The following is a 25999-nucleotide window of genomic DNA, read 5'->3' as shown; positions in this document are numbered from 1 at the left end:
AATAGTATCGGAGAAATGAATTAAAGTTGTTTTCTATTTGCATACTGAAATACGTTCTAATTTTTTTCAGGAAGTGGCCACTTCCTGACAGCATAGTTCTTTCTAAACAGTGTTTACATAGTTGTCTATGTGAAGGAAATCAATTTCCAGTGTTACAACATAAACGGTAGGCAAAATTTTGTGGAAATGTGTATGAGTGCATTTGGCAGCTCTACGCTTTTCACTGGTTTTCTCAGAGGTTTAAGACACTATAAAGATATATAAAGAACCACAAATTAGATAAACACAGAAGACAGCTGCAGGCAAAAGCAACAGGGCCTGCACGGCCGCCGGGCTCCAAAAGCTCGGGAACGAGCGCTGAGCGCCAATTACCAGCCGGCTGCGAAATGTTTAACCCGCGGAACTGCCCAGTGGGACTCTCCCTCCGACTCGCCGCTCTCCGCTCGCCCCGCCCGCTCTCGCGCCGCCCCACGGCGCTCCCGAAGTCTCAGAGGAACAGCTGGAACGCGCTGCAGCCCTTCACCGACCGGCCATGGCCGCTGGCCTCCTTCGCAGGTCCCTTAGCTTCTGGGGCGGCCGATGGGCACCACGCTGGCCGCTAGCCACGAGGTGAGTGCGGAACGCGGCCCCCGCGTCCCGGATGCGTTAAGGCGGCAGGGCCCGGGCGGCGACGCTCAGCCCTCCCGGGGGTTTGGAACCGGCAAGTGCACCCCAGGCGCGGGGCTTGAACTGGGGGGGGGGGGGGGGGGGGGGGGCCTGGGGAGGGCGGGGGTAGTGAGGCTGGACTTTGTTCCTCTGCTCTCTGAACCCGGGTCGGGCAGCCAGCAGAACATTCCGCCTCTCCTACCGAGGGAAAAGCCGTCCAGGGCGGGCGCTCCACCTCATGCTCAGTCCCGGGCTCCAGGCGCGCTGGTTCTGCGCCCCGTGGAGGGGCCCCGGCACCCGCCTTTTGAAGAGTTCTCTGGGGCAGGAGTCGGCGGTTACCACTTGAACACGGCTGCTAGAGTTCAGACAGCGGCCTTTGGCCCAGTTTCTTGAGCGCTGCAGAACTTGCGCTGAGGGCCTCGGCTGCTACGGATGTGACTTGCCGCGGGATAATGAACCTAGGAGGCCTGCGTTTTCCCCTTCGCAGATGGGGAGATAACTCCGCCACCTGTGGAGTGTAGACCCCGTGAGCTGTCCAAGACAGATAATCCGAAGTCAGGAATGATCTGGTGATGACCTCATCTGACAAAGGGGTTAACTTGAAATTTGTTAACAAACTTTTAATTAATTAAATGCGGAGAAGTTCATGGAGAGGGCTTTGAAGTGGCTCAGTGACTATCAAAGTGATGTTTTAAGATCCGAAGCTTCAGATGCCACCAGACACAAAATCTATTGGTTGGGTAAACAACCTGGAAACACCAACGTGTCGGTGTTTAATGAAGGTGACAAGATATGTAAATTAGCTACAACATGTGGTAAAATATTCTAAGATACTATGAGAGCAGGAGAAGCCTGCAGAGACGATGCTTCCTCTTCCTGGGGGGTTTGGGAAGGCTTCACCAAGGAGGTGACCTTACCTTAAGGTTACGCATAACTTTTCTTAGCTCTTCCTAGAACTTCATTAGACAGTGATTCTCAAGCTTTTTGACAATCAGGACCCCTTTACATTGTAAACTTAGAGGACTTCAAAGAACTTTCATTTATGTGGGCTATATATATTGATATCAATATCAATAGGAATCTACAAAACTAAGAGTTCTAAAAATACTTCATTCTTTTGAAAGTAACAATAACAAACCCATTACATGTTAATATAAATAACATTTTTTGTTAATAACTTTTACCAAAAAATGTGAGTGGAATGTCACTGTTTTATACTTTTGCAAATCTCAGTGCTGGTTTAATAAAAGACAATTGGATTCTCTTCGCTGCTTCTGCATTCAGTCTATTGCCGTAAGTTATTTTGGTTGACAAATAAGAAGAAAATCTATCCTTATATAGAGAATATTGGAAATGGGAGGACCTGAGCGACCCCCTGAAGGTGTCAGGGGCTATATTTTTATTATAACAGGTTCCTCAACTTTTATTGTGCCTGTGAATCACTTGGGGATCTTGGTAAAATACAGTTTATGATTCAGTAGGTCTGCAGTGAGGCCTGAGATGCTTTAGCCATAGCTAGTTCCCAGGTGTTGCAGATGGAGACTGCCTCCCATTTTATGATGTAAATGAGGCTTAAAAAACCAACCAACCAACCAACCAAGGTTTAGCCTGTTAAATTAGTAGCAGTTTATTGCCTTAGGGAAAAAGTGGACCATTTATTTATTCAGTACAGATTTCTTGGTCTCTTCACCGAGATATAGGTGTTCCAACAAACTTATTGCCAAGTGTTCTAGGTTCTCTTCCCTCAGCATTTTCTCTCTTGAGAAAACCACTGTAGTGGTTTGAAGCAATGTATCCCAGAGAAACATGTTCTTAAACTTCATCCATTCCTGTGGGTGTGAACCCATTGTAAATGGGACCTTTCGATGAACTGACTTCGAAAGCCAGGATATGGCCCAACTCACTCAGGATGGGTTTTATTTAATCTTATTACCGAAGGCCTTATAGGGAAGGTTGCAGAGAGGGAAAAGAGCCTCGGGGAGCAACCCGAGAGAAGAGGGGCCCTGTGCCTTGTCCTGTGTCAAAAAAGCAGCCAGCCCCAGGACACCACATTCTTCCCGGAGGAAAAATCGCCTTGCTGATGTGATGCCTTGATTTGGCACTTCCCCTAGCCTCAAAACCGCGAGGCAATAAATTCCTATTGTCAAAGCCAACATTGTATGGTATTTGCTTTAGGAATGAGAAAACTGAAGCAATCATCTTTGACTGACCTGAAAGTCCTTATTCTGTCTGGTGCTTCTTTTGCTTTCCTGTGTCTTGGTGTATTGTAACCAGAAATATTCTAAAGGTTTCCTAAACACAATATGGGATATAAAATTTTAAGATCTAGGCACACTTGGATGTAAATTCCAGCACCATTATTTTACTAATTATATTGATTAGTGACTCAGTATCTCAGAGCACCAGTTTTGTAGTCTCAGCACTCTTTCTGCCTGCCTCTCAAGTGTCTCTTGGGGAAAAAAAATCAGAATTTTTCCATGTTGCGCAATATAATTAATCTTCTATATTGTTCAGTAGCATTAATTTGGATATGAAAAGTAACAATTCACTTAAGAATTTTCTTAATGTATTTGTTTTTTAAGATGTTCTCATTCTGGAGGGGAAGAACGCCTAGAAACTCCTTCTGCTGAAAAATTAACAGATATAGGCATTAGACGAATCTTTTCTCCACATCATGATATGTTCCGGGAAAGTGTAAGGAAATTTTTTCAAGAAGAAGTGGTTCCTTATCACGCAGAGTAAGTGCACATTTTCCTTCATTGTAATGTACACTGGGAGTATAATAAAGATCATTTCCTCAAATGTTTTATGTAGTTGTCCAGAAAAAATTGTGCTCAATGCTTTAGTAACATTTTTACTGTTCTTCATCATATACGGTAAAATCCAAGAGCTCTTAAATTATGTCAGAGTTCTTTTAATGGTTTCCAAAATGTACAGTTCAAAAGAGAAAAAAAATTGGAAATTTGCAGCTTATAGAAAGAAATCAGAAATTTGCAGCTTAATTAATGATTAGTATTTTTGAAAACTATGGTAAAATGACAACAAAGTATTACTATTAGTCATGAATGAATTAAAACACACAAATGTTCAAAAGGCCAGCATAATTCAAATCTTAGTAGGAAATGGGCTACCTCAAACTATATTTACTACTGGTGAAATGTTGATTAATTAATTACTGATCACCTTTATTGACAAAAATACTATCATTTCTATTAAAATAAGATTTCATGATGTTTCTAAAATTTACTCAATGCCAATACTTTACTACAATTAAAATAGTACTTCTAAATTATTTTAAAACAGCTTGCATTTAGGTTTTTATGAATACTCTCTTGGTTATAATGACTAAAATTAGCTTAACTCTGAAGCTGTGTCTAATTTTTCATGAAAATAACTTGCTTCTTAAGAACAAAAGAAAATGCAATACTTCCACTCTAGGAAAATCTTTATTCTTCATTGCTTTTAAACTTAGTCCTAGAAAAATTGTTAGTGAAACCTAGAAGTGAAAACAATAGTAGTTGATGCATTTGAGGACAGTGTTTCCAAAGCTAGGCAATAATTTTATCAAGTCAAACACATTTGATAACTCTTTATTTAAAATTCCTTGTGGAATCTGTTTTTACCTTCAATCTGTATCTTCAGTCTCTTATCTTCCTAACTATATCTAACTTAAAAAGGAAACATAAAACAAAAACAAAAATTATCAGATTTTTCACTCTCTCCATCTAGTCTTCTGTTTCCTCATCATGGCATCCTCATTTTTAAAGTAGAAAAGTTGAGCCTGCATGACCTTACCCAAATACCTAATCTTTTTAGAAGTTCATTTGACAGAAGTTACACTATAAGATGCTTTTTGCTCTTCTGTTGATGCTAATTAACCCTAATAAGTTTGTCTGCTCTTGCTGACTTATAAGCATGTCCCAAAAGTTTAGCACTTTAAAGGAAATATAGAGTGGGATTACCTTTGCAAGCCAGGGTGGGCAGAAATTCCCATGAATGTATTTATTGCATGACTAACCTAGTACTTAAAAACACCAGCTGAGGGAAACTACACCCACGAGTATCAAAGGGCATAATTTGCAGGTCCAATAAATAATCAAGGGAGGGGGGAGGAAAGGGGCATATATGAGAAAGTAGGGAAGAGAAAGAGAAGAAAGGATAAGTCAGATGCAGGTAGGATGATTGGACCTATGTCAACAATTGCTGCTTTGAATTCAGACAGCATTCCTGCACAAAATCACTTCTAAATTCAAAGTTGCAGTCATTTAAATAATATGAACAAAGTTTCTCTTATACTTAGATGTGTTTTATTTGCAGATGGGAGAAAGCTGGAGAAGTGAGTAGGGAGCTTTGGGAAAAAGCTGGGAAACAAGGACTGCTGGGTGTCCACATTGCAGAACGTCACGGTGGTGTAGGCGGGGACTTCTATTCAGCAGCCATCGTCTTGGAGGAACAGTAAGTCTGTAGACGTGTCTTTTATAAACACATTTCCTACCTTTCTGAGTGCTAGTAAAAAAACATTTTTTTATTCTTCTTAGAAGATTGAGAATTCAGTGTAAATTATGAAAGATGATTATCATTCTTGTACTCTTATCCATTTTTTAAAGGTAGGAAGATAAGAAAATCCCTTTTTTAGTTATTAATAGGTGCTGTTGGTAATTAAAGGGAGAGCTTTACTTCTGATTGAAATGTTTTTTTCCCTTTTAAAAAGATAATTAAACGAGAACAGCAGAGTGAGAAAATATTCCCCTCATATATGATAGAAGTTATTTTATAAGAGAACTAATCAAGATTTCATGTTAGATCATAATCCTTCAAATTTGGGAGCAATGCAGCTATTTAGCAGTAGGAAAATGAATAAATTAGAATTCCAACTATTTGGAATATTTTGCAGCTACTCAAGATTGCAGTTATGAAAATTATGTAAAAAAAATTTGGGGGGTATTATGTAAATTAAAAAAGAAAACAACAAAATGTGTTCCCTGACTGCTGTTACATTAGACTCTATGCTTATGGCAAAGTTAATTTGCCAAAATGAAAATTGTTGTTTTAGGGTAGTACAATAGTAGGTAATTACTTTAAAAATTGTATCTCTTAATTTATTAAATAAATGTTAGAGCACTGTTGTCATATTACAGCCCCAAATCAAAAGACTAGTTTTGAGAGAGAGAAAGACAGGCAGACAGAGACAATAGTTAGGAATTTCATAGGTTTGTGTTAGCGGCCAAAGGCAGGGGATTCTTTTGCTTGATGTACTCAATAACCAATTCCTGAGACACTAAGGTTTCAAAGAGAGAAAGACTTTATTACTAGGTGCGTAGTAGGAGAGCAGATGGCCTTTTGACCCAAAAATCTGTCTCTCTGAACTACGGTAATTCTGATAGTTTTATTAGAGAAAAAGATGGGCAGGTTTAGGATAATGAGCACAGTGGTATCAAGTGATATAATTAGAGGTGATAATGATTATGCACACACAGATTGATTACATGCTTAGTTACAGAACATATGTAAGAAAATGGGGAAATGATTTATAGGTGACTTGTAGAGTAAAGTCTGCAGTACTAAGCATGTCAGGCTAGCTAATTTTGGTTAGATCCAGTCTCGGTTATCAAGATAACTTTAGACTTGATAAATTTGGACTTGGGTGGATTTGTTCTGGGCTGACCCCAGGACCCTTCATTCATAAACATTAGGGGCTGTCTTTAGTGATTACGAGACACTAAAGTTGTGAGACTGGATAACCGGGTACAAATGAAGGTTAGTCACAGGTTTTTACAATCACAGGGGCTGAAGATAAAGGCTATACAATCAATATCAGAGATCAAGACAGCTGGTTTACAATTTAGAGATTTCAGGTATTTCCCTCTGTCTACTCCAGTATACCAGAAAGCAAAAAGAAATATCTGTAGAATGATTCAGTAATCAAAATCATCCCTTAAATCCTGATTTCTCATTACATTTGTGTGTACGTGTGGGGGTGGGGGGACAGCCTATTACCATATAATTCGATAAGTCGTTTAATATTTGTTGATGTTTTTAATTAAAAATCGAAGAAACTAAAAACTGAACAAATTAACTATTTCATATGTAAGATTTTCTTTTTTTTCTCTTTTAAGAGCATATTCAAACTGTTCTGGCCCAGGTTTTACTCTTCATTCAGATGTTGTTATGCCCTATATTGTAAAGTATGGCTCAGAAGAGCAGATTAAGCACTTCATCCCTCAGATGACTGCAGGCAAATGTATTGGTGCCATAGCAATGACAGAGCCTGGGGCTGGAAGGTGAGTCAGCATTTGTTTTTGACATTCTTGGAAACAGAGCCCGATAAGCACACATTTTCTCAGTACTTGAAAGAAAGTGTAGAGAGCACTGGTTTGACGGTAGTCTGAACAGTATGCTGAGAGGAATATAAAGATGATTACAGCCTAATTTGTGACCTCAACTTAAAACTCTCTTAAGAAAATAAGGCATTTTCATACACAAGTAACAAAAAGGCAGATTGTAATAAATGCTATGTTTTAAGTGTTAAATAGTATCATACAAACAAAATGGTAGGACATTAAACAAAATTAAATGGTGTTTAATTTTAGGCATGATTAATTTTAGATGTGGGATGAATTTACATGGAAATGTCCAGCAGGCTATTAAAAATATGGATCTAGAACTCTGGAGACAGGCTGAGGGGGCAATAGATTTTAAAAGTTACTCATATATATAGGCAAGAGTTGAAGCAGTGGGATTGAATAAGATCATTTATTCAGTCATTTGACTATTATTTAACAAGTGTCTTCCATATGTCAGGTGTATGGTGTTGAAGAAACAGATATTATCTCTGGCCTTTTGAGGAGAATGACAAGAACAATTAAACAAATATATTTATAATTATAAATTATGATAAGTAGTTGAAGGAAATAGTTATGTTATGTTAGAGATTAATGGTATGTGTGTGTTTGTTGGCATAGTAGAAAACAAATTTAGATGTGGGTGCTAGGGAAGGCCTTAAGAAATGGCTACATTTAAATAAGATCTGATGAATGAGAAGGAGCCAGTTATGCAAGAATGAGGCAAAGAACTTCCTCATAATGGAAACTGATCATCAAGAGGAAAAGTGAAAGGGTAAGACATGGACCATGGGGAATCCAAACATTTCATTTGGGACTGTGCGAAAGCAACTGGGTCAGAAGGACAGAGGCTGAAAGAAATCCAGAGAAGTGCTTTGTCATGAGCACAAGGGAAAGTGAGTTTGAAAAGGCAATGGCATAGGAGTGAGAGGTTAGTAATGTAAAGGCTATGAAAATGTTGAGATCAGCAGACCACTGATAATCTTCTCATTGCGAATTCAGTAAAGTGGAGGGACAGAAGTCACTTTGGAAGGGAGTGAGTTGCTATTGAAAGACACCGAGTACAGACAAATATTTTTCCGAGTTTAATGGTGAAAGGAAGTTGAAGAAGAGGGCAGTAGTTTACTGGCTTGAAAATGAAAATGATTTATATTAAAGAAAGCAGTGACTTATATGCCAATGGGATGCAGTTAGTGCAAGGGAAAAACTTAAAGATGCTGCTGAACCAGTAATGGAAAATCCAGGAGCCTTTTTTCATTTCTGCAGAAGGTCAGGCCCTACTATTTTAAATGCTCTTTTTTTTGACAAAGCTGGCTTTTTTTTTTAATTTCTTAATATTCCATAGTGCCTTGACAGGATGCTTAAATTGTATTTATTTTTCCCAAATATAAAAATCTATACTCAAGGCCAATACAGATGTTTAATTTTTGTAAAGATCATTTTTTGTTCACTTCTGGTTCCTAAAAACATGATTGAAAACAAGTACAAATTTAATCTTCTTCCTTTGCTTTTCAGTTAATTCTCTAAGATAATTAACTAGCTAACTGGCCAAATTCTGATTGAGTCATATTGGCTCTGACCCTAATATTCCAAGTCCAATCTATTACATTTTAACTCTCACATGGAGGCAACAAAGTACAGAAGAGATCTTGATTTATTCCCAATATATATATACGAACACAGCCTCACTTGATTTTGGTTTATTAAGTTCTCTGCCCTCGTTTGTAGTTAGTTGTATGTAAGTAAGAAGAAAATTGAAAAAAAGAATGGAAATACGACACAGATTTCTTGAAGGTTAATGAGAGTAATGGAAGGGTAGCAAATCAGTCCGATTATTTTAAAGAGATAAGCAAAGGGGCCATGTGGGTAAGAGGATATAAGAATGGAGAAAAGTAGCAGCAGATGAAGATTATTAGTGTGTTGAAGACTTACGATGAGAAGATAGGACACAGTTCTTTTTTTTTTTTTTTTGCACGGGCAGGCACCGGGAATCGAACCCAGGTCTCCAGTGTGGCAGGTGAGAGCTCTGCCTGCTGAGCCACCATGGCCCACCCAGGACATGGCTCTATTTGTCTGCCTTCACAGATGGGTTGGCTACTCTGTGTATTCTTGCTTAGATCGGCCCTCCACAGAAAAAGGTTGAAATTGATCAAGAGTGTCACTAGTCATTTCCCCTTCCCCATACATAGGAGATTACATTATGTGGAAATATGTTTATTTGTTTGATGCCTTGACATTTTATAAATCCTTTCATGTTGATTTTCTTGTTTGGTCAAAAAATTCCATGTGGAATATAGATATGTTAAAATTTTCATGGAAGGGAAAAAATGGAAAATGAGAAATGAAGTATTTTAACCAAGTTTATAGAGCAAATTGATGATTACATCGGGGCTGGGGTGTTTTAACACCAATATGTGTCTAGGTTGATATATCTGAATCTTAACATCTGTATCAGGAAATTGAGATGATGAAACTTACTTATTCTTTGCAATAAGATATGGTATATTATAAAATCATTTGTAACATTTAGTATTTCCCATTCAAAAGTTTAAAAAATCTACAAACTGAGTTAGTGTGTTAGTTAGATTCAGTTGTCAACTTGGCCAGGTGAGCATACCTAGTCTTGTTGCTGCAGACATAAGCCAACGGTACGTGAACCTCATCTGTTGCCAATTACATCTGCAGTCAGCTAGGAGGCGTGTCTGCTGCAATGAGTGATGTTTGACTTAATTGGCTGGTGCTTAAATGGGAGATCGCAACGTAGCACAGCCAAGCAGCTCAGCATTCCTCATCTCAGCACTAGCAGCTCAGCCCAGGCCCTTGGAGATACAGAAAGAAGTCACCCCGGGGAAAGTTGTTGGAACCCAGGGGCCTGGAGAGAAGACCAGCAGAGACCATCCTGTGCCTTCCATGTAAAAAGAACCTCAGTGGAAAGTTAGCTGCCTTTCCTCTGAAGAACCAACAAAATAAATCCCCTTTTATTAAAAGCCAGTCCGTCTCTGGTGTGTTGCATTCCGGCAGCTAGCAAACTAGAACAGTTAGTGTCTTTAGATTTATTACATTTTATATGTCTATATACAGAATCATTTTAATAAACTGTGTACAGATTTAGAATCAATACTTCATACTGATGATGACAATGATATTAGACTACAAGAACAGTATCTACTCTTTTGGTGAAAAACATGCTACAGATCGATTCACAAGAACATATTGTAGTATACACCCAGAAGAAAAGCAGCAAGTGCTTTTATCAGTCATAGGAAAGGTGGGAACCTTTTCCAAATAGAAATTCTCAGATGCCAGACAAGGGCCAACCTTGTAAATAGGTCTTTCTAAGGACAGCAGCCTCACACCTGCTATGTTAACTCTTCTCTGCACACTTGGCATTTTGAATAATGTAATTCTACAAATGTTTATTAGTGTCTATTGTGTGTGAAACAACATGCTAGGCAGGGGGTATATAAACATAACCTTCATGGTATGCAATGTCTTTAAGAAGATTGAGTCTGAGGACTGTGGGAAGGTGGCAGAGTAAGAAGCTCCAGAAAAGCAGTCTCTCCACCGAAACAGCTATTGAACTAGCAGGAACTGTCTGAATCTACTATTTTGAAACTTCTAAATACAGGGGAACACTGTGTAACATCCAGGGAGGAACAGGAGGAAGGGGATGGTAAATTGTGATAACGTCTGGTGAATTTTACGCTTCTTGCAGTGGCTACCATCCCCCTTTACCCCTGTCTCATGGCAGGGAGCAGTGGGGACTGAAGCCTGAATTCCTGGCTCAGTTTGCTGATATCAGGGTGGGACATAATGAACTAGTCTTCTCTGGAGATGACTGCTGTGATTCCAAATCTTTGCCTTTGACCAGCTACTTCGTATAGCTGGGGGCCCTGCTCTGAGGGTGGCCACTGTCCCAAGCCTCTGGGGCAAAGGCAGCAGTGGAATCTTAAAGACAGCAACCTTCCTCAAAACTAGGGAAAACAGTTAAAAGGCTGCATTAACAGGGCAAGTGGTGGATTAAGAAAACATAACTTCTGTAACTGTAGAAGAACCTCCTGGATCCCTTGCTGATCCCGCCCCCACCTCCTTCACAACCCAGGGTAGGACCAGCTTGCACTTCCATTGTGGGTCCCTGGCCTGGTTTCAAAGGGAGCAGAGTAGCCCTGGGGTGTGTGTGTGTCAGTACCTGTCTTGTCAGTACCAGTCTTGTCAGTGGAAGTCTGAGAAACTGAGCTGGGAACATGTCTCAGGCTCACTCTCCCAGAGTTTATCCTGAGAGCAGGGAAGCCCCTTGCAGGCAGCTAGGACAGTGTGAGAAACACTTTTCCTTGAAACAGCCTAGGGTAAAAGACTATCTCAATTAAGTCACTCAAAAGAACACCAAGGAGGAGGAGGAGGACTATTTCAAAGGGAATAGTGGGAACATTCACACAAAACACCTGTAAACTGTAAATGAGGAATTCCTAAGGCCTCTAACTTTCTCAAATCCAGGAGAAGGAGCAGACACCTTGGTATTAGCTCCATCCAGGCTCAGATGGTAAGTGCCTGTATTTCCCATTTGTATCAGGCTGATCTTGATAGGAAGGCTAAGCACTACAGGAGAGCATCAGCCAAACCATAATCAACTTGCAAAGAGAGTGAAAGGTGCTTTTTGCCTTAGTTTGTTCCTTTTGATTAGCTTCTAGTATTCAAGGAAAATCTATGTCACATCACTAGCTGAATATAAACTTAAGGGACAACTCAGGGACTAAATCCTAGAGTTAAACTTCTAAATGTTAAAATGTACACTGTGCAACAAAAGATTATAAGACAAACAGGAAATGATGATTCATATAAAGAAACAAGATAAAAATCCAGAAGCCATAAGTGAAGAGGACCGGTCTTATTTTTACTGGACAGATACTTTAATGATCCTCAGTATGCTCAAGGAGATAAAGGAAAATAAGAAAGAACTAAAGGATATGAGGAAAACAATGAATGAGCAATATGGCAGTCTCTCCAGAGAAATACTGGAGTTGAAGAACAATAACTGATATGAAATATTCCTTAGGCAGTTTCAACAGCAAATTGGAAGTAGTAGAAGAAATAATCAGGGAACTAGAAGACAAGACAATTGACATGATCCAATCCAAGGAGCAAAAAAAGAAGGAACACTCTAAAGGAACTGTTTAAAAAGTTGAAAAAGAGATCAGACTTTGACTAGAGATATGAATGAAGCTGTCTGGATAGGACTAAGGTAGATCAGAATTCAGGGTAAAGGGTGATATTGTCCACATTTTAAAACTTCAACTTCTGTATGAGACCAAAGGGAGAGATGTGTATTTGGTGCAAAATTTGCATTTTGAGTAGTGTATTACCTAATTTTATTTGTACGGTCAGTTTAATTGAACACCATAGTTAAATGGAATCTAAAGTAGAGTGTGAGATCTTGTTGGCTTGTCCAGGCTAGGAATCTTAAAGACAGCAACCTGATATATCCCAGAGTAATTTGGGCAGTGTTCTAGTTTGCTAGCTGCCAGAATGCAATATACCAGAAACGGAATGGCTTTTAAAAGGGGAAATTTAATGAGTTGCTGGTTTACACTTCTAAGGCCGAGAAAATGTCCCAATTAAAGCTAGTCTATAGAAATGTCCAATCTAAGACATCTAGGGAAAGATACCTTGGTTCAAGAAGGCCGATGAAGTTCAGGGTTTCTCTCTCATCTGGAAAGGCACATGGCGAACAGGTCAGGGTTTCTCTCTCAGCTGGAAGAGCCCATGGCAAGCAAGGCATCATCTGCTACTTTCTCTCCTGGCTTCCTGTTTCATGAAGCTCCCTGGGAGGCATTTTCCTTCATCTCCAAAAGGTTGGTGGCTTGTGGACTGTGCTTCGTAGTGCTGCAGCATTCTCTGCTCTCTCTGAATCTCTTTCTTCAAAATATTTCCTCTTTTATAGGACTCCAGTAAACCAATCAAGACCCACTCAAATGGGTGGAGACATGTCATCCCCTAATCCAGTTTAACAACCATTCTTAACTAAATCACATCAACCAGGGAGATGATCTGATTACAGTTTCAAACATACAGTATTGAATAGAGATTATTCTACCTTTATGAAGTGATATTTTGATTAAAACATGGCTTTTCTAGGGGGCATACTTCCTTTCAAACCAGCACAGGCAGTGACTAAAGAAATATTTGCAAAGCCTCCTTGGGGGACTGGGAAGGAAGGAGGAAATATTCAGCTTCCCCATTTGAAAAATTACTGATATTCTCACAAGCAGTGGGGACAACCAAATCAATAGGCTGAGCTTTCAGTCTTGGGGTTTGCCCCTATGAAACTTATTCCTGCAAAGGATAGGCTAAGCCTACTTATAATTATGACCAAGAATCATCCTCAGAGAACCTCTTTTGTACTCATATGTGGCTTCTCTCTCTAAGCCACCTGGCAAGTGAGCTTGCTGCCCTCCCCCCTATATGAGACATGACTCCCAAGTGTGTAAATCTCCTTGGCAACATGGGACAGAAATCCTGGGATGAGCCAAGAACCAGCATCCTGGGATTGAAAAAGCCTTCTTGACCAAAACGGGGAAGAGAGAAATGAGACAAGATAAAGTTTCAATGGCTGAGAGATTTCAAACAGAGTCAGGAGGTTATCCTGGAGATTATTCTTATGCGTTATATAGATATAACTTTTTAGTTTATGGTGTATTGGAGTGACTGGAGGGAAGTACCTGAAACTGTTGGGCTGTGTTCCAGTAGCCTTGATTCTTGAAGATGATCATATAACAATACAGCTTTTGTAATGTGACTGTGTGAGTGTGAAAACCATATGTCTGATGCTCACTTTATCCAGGGGTATGGACAGATGAGTAAAAAATATGGATAAAAAATAAATAGATAATAGGGGGGGAAAAGGGGTAAAATAAATTGGGTAGATGGAAATACTAGTGGTCAATGGGAGGGAGGGGTAAGGAGTATGGGATGTGTAAGTTTTTTCTTTTTATTTCTTTTTCTGGAGTAATGCAAATGTTCTAAAAATGATCATGGTGATGAATAAACAATTATATTAATGATATTGTAAGTTATTAATTCTACACATGTATGGACCGTATGTGTGTGTCAATAAAATATTAAAAAAAAATGAACAGAGTCTAAGAGACCTGTGGGACACCATCAAGCATACCAATACATGCATTATGGGAGCCCCAGAAGACGCAAAAGAGAAAGAGGCAGAAGGAATATTCAAAGAAATAATGGCAGAAAATTTCCCAAATGTAGCAAGCGACATGATATGAATATGAACATTCAAAAAGCCCAGGGAACAGGATAGACTCAAAGAGAGCCCAGACGTATTGTAATCAAATGGTCCAATGCCAAGGACATAGACCTCTGAAAGCTGCAAGAGAAAAACAACAAATTATGTACAAGAGAATGCCAATATTAGTAAGTACCAATATTTCATCAGAAACCATGGAGGCAAGAAGGCAGTGGTATGAAATATTTAAAGTGCTGAAAGAAAACAATTGTCAATCAAGAATTTTATATTCAGCAAGACTTTCTTTCAAAAATGAGTGAGAGAGGAAGACATTCCCAGGTAAACAATAGCCTAGGGAATGTGTCATCACTAGACTTGTCCTCTAAGCAATGCTAAAGTTGGTTCTTCAGACTGGAAGGTAAGGACACTAGACAGTGGATCTATTGACCATTATATCTCTTATGAATATAGATGCAGAAATCCTCAGCAATATCCTAGTTAACTGAATCCAATAGCACATCAGAAGAATACATCATGATCAATTGGGATTCATCCCAGGAACGCAAGGGTGGTTGAACATAAGATCAATAAATTTAATACACCACATGAACAAAACAAAGGAAAAAACACATGGCCACTTAATTGATGCAGAAAAGGCATTTGCGAAATCCAGTACCCTTTCTTGATAAAAAATAAATGCTTAGAAAACTAGGAATAGATGAAAACCTCCTCAGTATAATTAAGGGCATATATTAAAAAAAAAAAACCACACAGCTAACATCATACTCAATGGTGAATTACTGAAAGTTTTTTCTCTAAGATTAAGAAGAATGATGCCCACTGTCACCACTTCCATTTAACATTGTACTGGAAATTCTAGCTAGACAATTAGGCAAGAGAAAGAAATAAAAGGCATCTTCATCAGAAAAGAGGAGGTGTAACTTTCCCTATTTATAGATGACATGATCCTATATGCAGAAAACCCTGAAAAATTCACAGCAAAGCTACTAGAACTAATAAATGAATTCAGAAAAGTGGTAGGGTACAAGACAAACATGCAAACATCAGTAGGATTCCTATATTCTAGTAATGAACAATCTGAAGAAGAAAGCAAAAAAAAAAAAAAAAAAACAATTTTACAACAGCAGTTAAAAGAATGAAATACCTAGGAATAACTCCAACAAAGGATAGAAAGGATTTGTGCCCAGAAAGTATAAAATATTGCTAAAATAAATTTTAAAAGACCTAAAGAAGTGGAAAGACATTCCATGTTCAATTGGAAGACTAAATATCATTAAGATGTCATTTCTATTCAAAGTGATTTACAGATTCAGTACAGCCCTAATAAAAATTCCATCAGCCTTCTTTGTACAAATGAAAAAGCCAATCATCAAATTTATTTGTAAGGGTAAGGGGCCCTGAATAACCAAAGCCATCTTAAAAAAAGAAGAACAAAGTTAGAGCACTCACTCTTCCTGATCTTTAATTTATTTCATAGCCATAGTAATCAAAACAGCATGGTACTGGCATAAGGACAAACATATAGATCAATAGAATTGCATTGAGAATTCAGAAATCAACCCTCATGCTTATGGCTGATTTTTTTATAAGAGGGCAAATGCACTCAAGTTTTCAACAAATGCATGTCTATGTGCATAAGAATGAAGGTTGGCCCCTACCTCACACCATATATACAAATCAACTCAAAGTAGATCACAGGCCTTAATATAAGAACCAGAACTATAAAACTCCTAGAGGAAAATGTAGGGAAGTATCTTCAGGACCTGGTGCTAGGCACTGGTTTCTTAGATTTTACACCCAAAGAAGGAGCAACAAATGAAAAAATAGATAACTAGGACCTCATCAAAATTAAAAACTTTTGTGCATCCAAGGACCTTATCATGAAAATAAAATGACAACCTACTCAATGGTAGTAATGCTTAGAAACCATATATCCAATAAGTGTTTAATATCCAGAAAATACAAAGAAATCCTATAACTTAATACAAAGACAACTCATTTAAAAAATGGACAAAAGACTTGAATAGACATCTCTCCAAAGATATACAGATTGCCAGAAAGTACATGAAAAGATGCTCAACATCATTAGCTATTAGGAAAATGCAGATCAAAGTCAAAATGAGATACCGTTCACACTAAACAGAATAGCTATATTAAAAACAAAACAGGAGAAGTCGAGTTCCCATGATTCTCCCGGCAGCCACCCCTCTTTCTCTTCGCCTAAGTGGCCCTAGGTGATCACTAAAAATGGTTCGCTATTCACTTGACCCAGAAAACTCTACAAAGTCATGCAAATCAAGAGGTTCAAATCTTCGTGTTCACTTTAAGAACACCCAAGAAACTGCTCAGGCCATCAAGGGTATGCATATTCGAAAAGCCACCAAGTATCTAAAAGATGTCACTTTACAGAAGCAGTGTGTTCCATTCCATCGTTATAATGGTGGTGTTGGTAGGTGTGCCCAGGCCAAACAGTGGGGCTGGACGCAGGGTCGGTGGCCCAAAAAGAGTGCTGAATTTTTGTTGCACATGCTTAAAAATGCAGAGAGTAATGCTGAACTTAAGGGTTTAGATGTCGATTCTCTGGTCATTGAGCACATCCAGGTGAACAAAGCCCCTAAGATGCGCCGCAGGACTTACAGAGCTCATGGTCGGATTAACCCATACATGAGCTCCCCTTGCCACATTGAGATGATCCTTACTGAAAAAGAAGAGATTGTTCCTAAACCAGAAGAGGAGGTTGCACAGAAGAAAAAAATATCCCAGAAGAAACTGAAGAAACAAAAACTTATGGCTCGGGAATAAATTCAGTTTAAAATAAATGCAAATGAAAACAAAATTACACGTGTTGGAGAGGATTTGAGAAATAGGAACACATTAATTGTTGGTGGTAATGTAAAATGGTGCAACCGTCATGCAAAACAGTTTGGTGGTTTCTCTGAAAGTTAACTATAGAATTGCCATATGAACTGAAGTCCCACTTCTAGATATATACCCCAAATATTTGAAAGTAGGGATTCAAACATAATTTGCACACCAATATTCATAGCATCATTATTCCCAGTTGCCAAAAGATGGAAGCAACCAAAGTGTCCATCAGCCACTGAGTGGATAAATTATATGTGGTATATAGACACAAATGAATATCCTTCAGCTGTGAAAAGTAATGAAGTTCTGATATATGCAACAACACAACATGGATGAACCTTGAAGACAACATGTTATGTGAAATAGGACAGGCACAAAAGGATAAATACTGTATGGCCTCACTGACATGAAATAATTGGAATAAGTGAACTCCTAGAGTCAGAGTCTAGAACATAACAAGGGATGAGGTGGAGATAGGAAATAAGGAGTTAATGCTCAAATTGTACTGTTTCTCTTTGGGTTGACAGTAATGTTTTGGCCATGGATGGTGACAACAGTAGCACAGCATTTTGAAAATAATTAATAACAAATTATATATTTGAATGTGGTTAAAAGGGGAAATTTTCAGGTTGTATATTTGTTACTGGAATAAAAACTTTTACAAAAATGCATAGGACTGTACAAAAGAAATAGTGTACCCAATTGTTGGACTGTAGTCAATCATACAGTTATAAAAATGTTCTTTTTTCATGAATTGTAACAAATGTACCACACTAATACAATTAATAATGAGGTAATATATGGGAACTGTGTATTTTGTGCATAATTTTTCTGTAAATCTACAACTTGTGTAATAAAAAAGAAGATTGAATCTGATGAGTGATTGGGAAGGATGAGATCTTTTCATTAATAAGTGAAATTCGAGGTTCATGCTCTAAGAAAGTGTTTAAGTTTCCTGTGACTTCTGTAACAAATTACCACAAATTTAGTAGCTTTACACAATGGAAATTTATTCTATTCTCTTGCTGTTCTCAAAACCAATAGTCCAAACTGTATCATTGGGCTAAAATCAAAGTAAAGACAGGGCTGCAGTCCCTCAAGTATCTAAGCAAGAATCCATTCCTTACCTCTTTCAGCTTCTGGTGGCTTCAGGCATTTCTTGGCGTGTGGCCCTAGGTGGCTGTATCACTCTGCTGTCTGCTTCTGTGGTCACATTGCCTCCTGCTTTTCTGTCTGGGAAGTTTCCCTCTCTCTATCTCTTCTAAGGACATCTGGGATTATACTTGAGGCCCACCCAGGTGATCTAGGTGTGGTGGTTTAAAGCTGTATTAAAAAACATATTTTTTAATCTAATCCTTTCCTGTGGGTGCAAACCCATTATAAGTAGGACCTTTTGATGGGCTATTTTAGTTAAGGTATGACCCACCTAATTTAGTATGGGTCTTAATCCTATGACTGGAGTCCTTTATGAACAAGTGAATTATGGAGGGAGAAAGAAAGCCATGGAAACAAGAAGTTGAGAGAAACGAAACCTGGAAGAGAAGGAAGAGACTAGCAGAAACCACTATGTGCCTTGCTAAGTGGCAGAGAAACCAAGGATTGCTGACAGCTGGTCTTTGGGAAGAAAGCATCACCTTGACGATGTCTTGATTTGGACATGTTCCTGGCCTCAAAGCTCTGAATAAAGTCCCATTGTTTAAGCCCAACTGATTTCATGGCATTTACCTTAAGCAGCCTAAAGGACTAAAACACTAGGATAATCTATGTTCTAGTTTGTTAGTTGCCAGAATGCAATATACCAGAAATGGAATGGCTTTTAAATTTAATTTAAATAAGTTGCTAGTTTACAGTGCTAAGGTCAAGAAAATGTACCAATTAAAACAAGTCTATAGAAATGTCCAACCGAAGGCATCCATCCAGGGAAAGATACCTTGGTTCAAGAAGGCCAATGAAGTCCAGTGTTTCCCTCTTAAGTGAGAAGGCAGATGGTGAACACTGTCATGGTTTCTCCCTCATCTGGAAAGGCACATGGTGAACACGGTCAGGGTTCCTCTCTCATCTGGAAGGGCACAGGGCAGACACAGCATCATCTGCTAGTTTCTTCTCCTGGCTTCCAGTTTCATGAAGCTCCCTGGGAGACACTTTCCTTCTTCATCTCCAAAGGTTGCTGGCTCATGGACTCTCTGCTTCGTGGTGCTGCGGCATTCTCTGCTCTCTCTGAATCTCCTCCTCCAAAATGTTTCCTCTTTTATAGGACTTCAGAAACTGATCAAGACCCACCCAAATGGGTGGAGACATATTGTCACCTAATCCAGTTTAACAACCACTCTTGACTAAATCACATCATCCAGGGAGATGATCTGATTACAGTTTCAAACATATAGTATTGAACAGGGATTATTCTATCTTTATGAAATGGGATTTTTTGAGTAAAACGTGGCTTTTCTAGGGTCCATACATTCTTTCAGACCAGCACAAGCTCCTTATTTAGTTTCTTGCTAAATAAAGGAAACTTTCAAGGTAGAGAAGTCCAAAACTGAGTCATCAGCAAGGCAATTCTTCTTGAACATTGTGGCATTCTAGGGTTGGCTGCCAGTGATCCTTGGTCCTTAGCTTTTCTGTAACTGAGTCTGTTTGACTTTGACTCAGTCTACAAAGGACTTTAGTTTTCCAGATTAAAACCCAACCTGAGACTTCCGGAGAAGATGGCGGCTTAGTAAGACGCGCGGGTCTTAGTTCCTCCTCCAGAAAAGCAACTAAAGAAACAGAAACAATACGAAACAGCTCCCGGAGCCACGACAGAGACCAAAAAGACAGCATACCCCATTCTGGAACAGCTGAACGGGCAGGGAGAATCCGCTGCGGTGAGATACCTGAGGGGCACGCGTTTTCCCAGCCGGGGCAGCTGGCGACCGGGGTCCCTTCCACACACGTGGCTTCCCGGTCCGACTGGGAATGTTGGATAGCGGGGCCCTCCCGCCACGCTTGGTGTCTTGGGCCAGCTGGGCAATTTGGACCGGCACTTCCCCAAGCCGCGGCGGCCAGCGACCCCCCCTTCACGCACGCGGTTTCCCGGGCCGACTGCGAGATTCGGATTGGCAAGTTAAAGGAGCCACAGCATCTTTTACTGGTGGGACCCGCAGACAGACGAGCGCCACGAGCGCCACCTACTGGGCAGGAAAAGAAAAACAGAGCCCAGAGATTTCACAGAAAAACCTTTCAACCAGCCGGGTCCCACACCCAGGGAAATCTGATCAAATGCCCAGACACCAGCAGAAAATAATGGATGATGCTCGGAAAATTGAAGATATGGCCCAGTCAAAGGAACAAACCAATAGTTCAAATGAGATACAGGAGCTGAGACAACTAATGCTGAATATACAAACAGAAATGGAAAAACTCTTCAAAAACCAAATCAATAAATTGAGGGAGGACATGAAGAAGACATGGGCTGAACAAAAAGAAGAAATAGAAAATCTGAAAAAACAAATCACAGAACTTATGGGAGTGAAGGACAAAGAAGAAAAAATGGAAAAAACAATGGATACCTACAACGGTAGATCTAAAGAGACAGAAGCTACAATTAGTAAACTGGAGGATGGAACATCTGAATTCCAAAAAGAAACAGAAACTATAGGGAAAAGAATGGAAAAACTTGAGCAGGGGATCAGGGAACTGAATGACAATATGAAGCGCACAAATATACGTGTTGTGGGTGTCCCAGAAGGAGAAGAGAAGGGAAAAGGAGGAGAAAAACTAATGGAAGAAATTATCACTGAAAATTTCCCAACTCTTATGAAAGACCTAAATTTACAGATCCAAGAAGTGCAGCGCACCCCAAAGAGAATAGACCCAAATAGGCGTTCTCCAAGACACTTACTAGTTAGAATGTCAGAGGTCAAAGAGAAAGAGAGGATCTTGAAAGCAGCAAGAGAAAAACAATCTGTCACATACAAGGGAAACCCAATAAGACTATGTGTAGATTTCTCAGCAGAAACCATGGAAGCTAGAAGACAGTGGGATGATATATTTAAATTACTAAAAGAGAAAAACTGCCAACCAAGACTTCTATATCCAGCAAAATTGTCCTTCAAAAATGAAGGAGAAATTAAAACATTTATAGACAAAAAGTCACTGAGAGAATTTGTGACCAAGAGACCAACTCTGCAAGAAATACTAAAGGGAGTACTAGAGTCAGATACGAAAAGACAGAAGAGAGAGGTATGGAGTAAAGTGTAGAAAGAAGGAAAATCAGATATGATATATATAATACAAAAGCCAAAATGGTAGAGGAAAATATTATCCAAACAGTAATAACACTAAAAGGTAATGGACTGAATTTCCCAATTAAAAGACATAGACTGGCAGAATGGATTACGACCCAGCAATACCACTGCTAGGTATCTACTCAAAGGACTTAAAGGCAAAGACACAGACGGACATTTGCACACCAGTGTTTATAGCAGCATTATCTACAATTGCAAAGAGATGGAAACAGCCAAAATGTCCATCAACAGATGAGTGGCTAAACAAACTGTGGCGTATACCTACGATGGAATATTATGCAACTTTAAGACAGACTAAACTTATGAAGCATGTAATAACATGGATGGACCTAGAGAACATTATGCTGAGTGAGTCTAGCCAAAAACTAAAGGACAAATACTGTATGGTCCCACTGATGTGAACCGACATTCGAGAATCAGCTTGGAATATATCATTGGTAACAGAGACCAGCAGGAGTTAGAAACAGGGTAAGATAATGGGTAATTGGAGCTGAAGGGATACAGACTGTGCAACAGGTCTAGATACAAAAACTCAAAAATGGACAGCACAATAATACCTAAGTGTAATGTAACTATGTTGGAACACTGAATGAAGCTGCACCTGAAATATAGTTTTTTGTTTGTTTGTTTGTTTGTTTGTATCTTTTGTTTTTGTTTTTTTCTTTTTCCTTTTTATATATATATATTTTTATTAGTATTATTATTTTAATTCTCTTCTCTATATTAACATTCTATATCTTTTTCTGTTGTTTTGCTAGTTCTTTTCCTAAATCAATGCAAATGTACTAAGAAATGATGATCATACATCTATGTGATGATACTAAGAATTACTGAGTGCATGTGTAGAATGGAATGATTTCTAAATGTTGTGTTAATTTCTTTTCTTTTTTTTTTGATTAATAAAAAAAAATTAAAAAAAAAAAAAACCCAACCTGACTTAGTGGGTTTAAACACCTTATCTGAAGCAACATCTTGAAAAGATCTTATTTATAATGGGTCCACACCCCTCAAAATGTGGACCAAGACTAAGAATATGTTCAAACTAGGGTACACAATTCAATTCACCATATACCCCATGTTAGGATTCTTAATCATATCTGCAAAGTCCCTTTTTCCATATAAAGTATTATTTGCAGGTTCTTGGGATGAGAAACTGATATCTTTGGGAATCATTATTCAGTCCACTAGAGAGAGCTAAACTTCACAACAGTAAGTGATGTGGGCTATTTATACATGATGCTATCCATTATAGGATATTTAAGAAAACTGGAAGCTACCTAAATGTTCAACATAGGATCTTGCTTTAAAAAATCTTGACAAGCCCATATGACAAAATAGTATGCAACTAATAAAAATGATCATATAGAAAAACATTAAATGTTGTTAATAGGTCAAAATCATATGTATATGATTCCTAGTTTATGAAAATACTTATATGTGTGTATCTATAGCCATAAATAATGCTGGAGGGGTATATTTTAAAATGTTCAGTCTAGAAGGTAAATTATTTAAAAATTTTCTACTTTGTCATTGTATTTTTCATATTTTAATAATGAATATTTAATTTATATTTAGAAAATCAACAACCTGTTCTAATTACAGAGAAGACTTATTAGAGGACATGGTGTTTGAGACATTCCCTTTTAAACAGTTAAACTTTTTTGAGTAGAAATAAGAGACAGAACCAAAGTGGATAAAGGAAGGAAAGTACATGGTGGCATATAATCTCAGGGAAATAGTGACCCTTGAAATATTCTCTGAGTCCCATCTGAGGGTCTTTGATGCTAGTTGGGCCTTGTCATGCTTTATAAAATCTGGTTAGGGGTGCAAGGGTAGTTCAGTGGTAGAATTCTCGTCTGCTTATGCAGGAGACCTGGTTTTGATTCCTGGTCCGTGTACTGCCCAAAAAACAAACAAGCAAAAACAAACAAAAATTCATCAAATGGTGTTGCACTAACAGGATACTCACATGGAAAAATAATGAAATGTGACCCCACCATATAGCATACAAAAAAAAAAAAAAACTCTGGTTAGTTTATATAATCTTAATCATATATCCACATATATAGTGCTTTAAATTATAATATAGCAACATGATTTTTCAGTGGACCTGTACTAATTGTCACATTATACACTCACTGTTTTGTTTTGCTAAGCTGCTGAAATGTAGTATACAACAATGGGGATTTATTAGCTTACAGGTTCACAATTCTAAGGCTGTTAAAATGTCCAGTATAAAGCATCAACAGTATGGTACCTTTTCTGAGAGCCCAGTGAATTTGGGCTCCTCTGTCAGATAGCAAAGTAAATGGTGACGTCTGCTGGTCCTTCTCTTCTGGATTTTATTGTTTTAGCTTCTGGATTCTCCATTTGTAGGTTTTTTCTCTAAACTTTTCTGGGACCTTTTTTAAAGCTTCTCTTAATTTCATCTCTGTTTCTGCATGTATTTTACCCTCTTATAAAGGACACCAGTAAAAGAATTAAGACCCACCTTGAATGAGTGGGCCACCTCTCAATTTAAATAACCTAATCAAAAGTTCCGACCCATGAAAGGTTTACACCCACAGGAATGGATTAAAAGATCATGACCTTTTCCGGGTACCTACAACCTCCAAACTATCACACACTTACATGAACACATTTGCATAATCCAATTTTTGCCAATTGTTGAATTTTTTTACCTTCTCTATTACAGTGATTTGCAAGGAATAAGAACATATGCTAAAAAGGATGGAAGTGATTGGATTCTCAATGGAAGCAAGGTGTGTAAAGAGAAGCTTCCATAACCTTTTTCTCCAGAGTCATGCCATGAGAGACAATGTGTCAAAGACTAATCATCATTGATTCTGTGAGATCCCAGATGCACAGGAATTGAGTTCACTTGAGTTGTTTGGAGAGAGTAAGAAAATTGCAACATTTATATTATATGAGATCTGTGGGAGCTTCTTCCACATTGCATTTAGCAAAAAGGAAGGTAAGATTCACAATGCCCAAATATAGGACAGACAATAGTCAGTAAACTAATGATGACAGATTGGGGAAATGGCTTTCTCAGAAATATCAAAAAGAGTTTCAAAAGATCCTAGGAGAGAGATATCACTAATAGAATATAAGGGTCCTTTAGTCCTTTTCAGAATCTTATCGATCCATAGTAGAATTAGAGGACCCTGCCAATTAAGGTTATGAACAGGCTCAGTAGTAAATATATCCCTTAGAATGTAAGCTTTTAAATCCTTAGATGAAAATTGTGACTGTATATATATATATGCAGTAAACATTTATTGTTGACTGAGTGTTAAGTGAAGGAAAGAGAATATTTTTCTACACTAAGGAAGTCTTTCCCAAAATATGATCTGAGACTTGGTGAAGGACTAGTTTTTTTGTTTGCTGTTTCCTTTATTTTAAAATTTTTGATGTCTGATGAGTCATTGACTAATACCTTTGTATTTACAAAATCACAAGATTGAATTTTGTGGTAGTGTCACTGTATTAGGGTTCTCTAGAGAAACAGAATCAACAGGGAACGCTTGCAAATATAAAATTTATAAAAGTGTCTCACATGACTGCAGGAACACAGAGTCCAAAATCCAAAGGGCAGGCTGTGAAGCCAATGATTCGGATGGGGGGCTCTGGACAAACTCCACAGGAGAGGCTTGCTTGCGGAAGCAGAAAGGGAGCCTGTCTCTTCGGAATCCTCCTTAAAAGGCTTCCAGTGATTAGACTGAGCATCACTCATTGCAGAAGACGCTCCCCTTGGCTGATTACAAATGGAATCAGCTGTGGATGCAGCTGACATGCTCGTGATCTAATTCTATGAAATATCCTCATTGCAGCAGACAGGCCAGCACTTGCCCAACCAGACAAACAGGTACCACCACTTGGCCAAGTTGACACATGAAGCTGACCATGACAGTCCCATTGCTATAAAATTTTTCTAGACACTAAGTTTCCTTATGTTGTCAGGGGCTGGTAGCAGTTTGTAGAATGGCATCGTTGCAGACCACATTTTGACCAGCTTGATCCTAAATAATATTCCATAATCTAGTTTCATAATTATTATACAAATAATATCTGTTGTCAAATAAATTTGTAAACTATGTGCAACTTCTCAATCTTTGATATGCTGATAATGTATTTTAAATCCCAAAAAGTAGGCTATAGTATGTTTTATGCCCTAGGAAATTCTCATTTTACAGACTCTCTTGAATGACTTAAAAAATATTTGTCTAAATTTTTCATCCTAAGGATTATAATAAACATGTTAACTCTAATATACAGTTAACTCACTGTAATAGAGGACTTGCTTTGACAAGAGGGTGGTGTATTTGGTCAAAAGTGAAATGGGAAACCACATTCTCCTATGACTGTGGTTTTCTAAGCAGGCCCAATCTGCTCATTTACAGTGCTCTATGGGAACCACCCAGGAAAGGTACCAGTTATTCTGTTTCAGAACTCTCTTGGGGATAGCAAAACTATGAAAGCAAGTGTTTTATTTTCCTAGCTACTAAAACAAATCCTACACGATGAGTTGACTTCAATGCCAGGAATATGTTGGCTCACAGTTTTGTGGCTAGAAGTCCAAAATCAAAGTATCAGCAAGG

At 38.5% G+C, this 25999-nt stretch overlaps 1 protein-coding gene across 1 annotated transcript in view; it reads left to right on the top strand.

The window, feature by feature from the left end:
• Positions 1–381: 381 nt before the first annotated feature.
• Positions 382–25999, top strand: part of ACADL (acyl-CoA dehydrogenase long chain) — a 45455-nt gene continuing 19837 nt past the window's right edge. The window contains exons 1-5 of the mRNA XM_077154977.1: positions 382–609; positions 3228–3383; positions 4963–5100; positions 6762–6926; positions 24094–24160. Of these exons, the coding sequence (XP_077011092.1) occupies positions 533–609; positions 3228–3383; positions 4963–5100; positions 6762–6926; positions 24094–24160 (603 nt within the window). The 5' untranslated portion in view covers positions 382–532. The remainder of the gene's footprint in view (positions 610–3227; positions 3384–4962; positions 5101–6761; positions 6927–24093; positions 24161–25999) is intronic.

Source organism: Tamandua tetradactyla, chromosome 3 (genome assembly GCF_023851605.1).
Source record: "Tamandua tetradactyla isolate mTamTet1 chromosome 3, mTamTet1.pri, whole genome shotgun sequence".
Classification (NCBI taxonomy): domain Eukaryota; kingdom Metazoa; phylum Chordata; class Mammalia; order Pilosa; family Myrmecophagidae; genus Tamandua; species Tamandua tetradactyla.
This window is presented reverse-complemented; position numbering and strand designations above follow the sequence as displayed.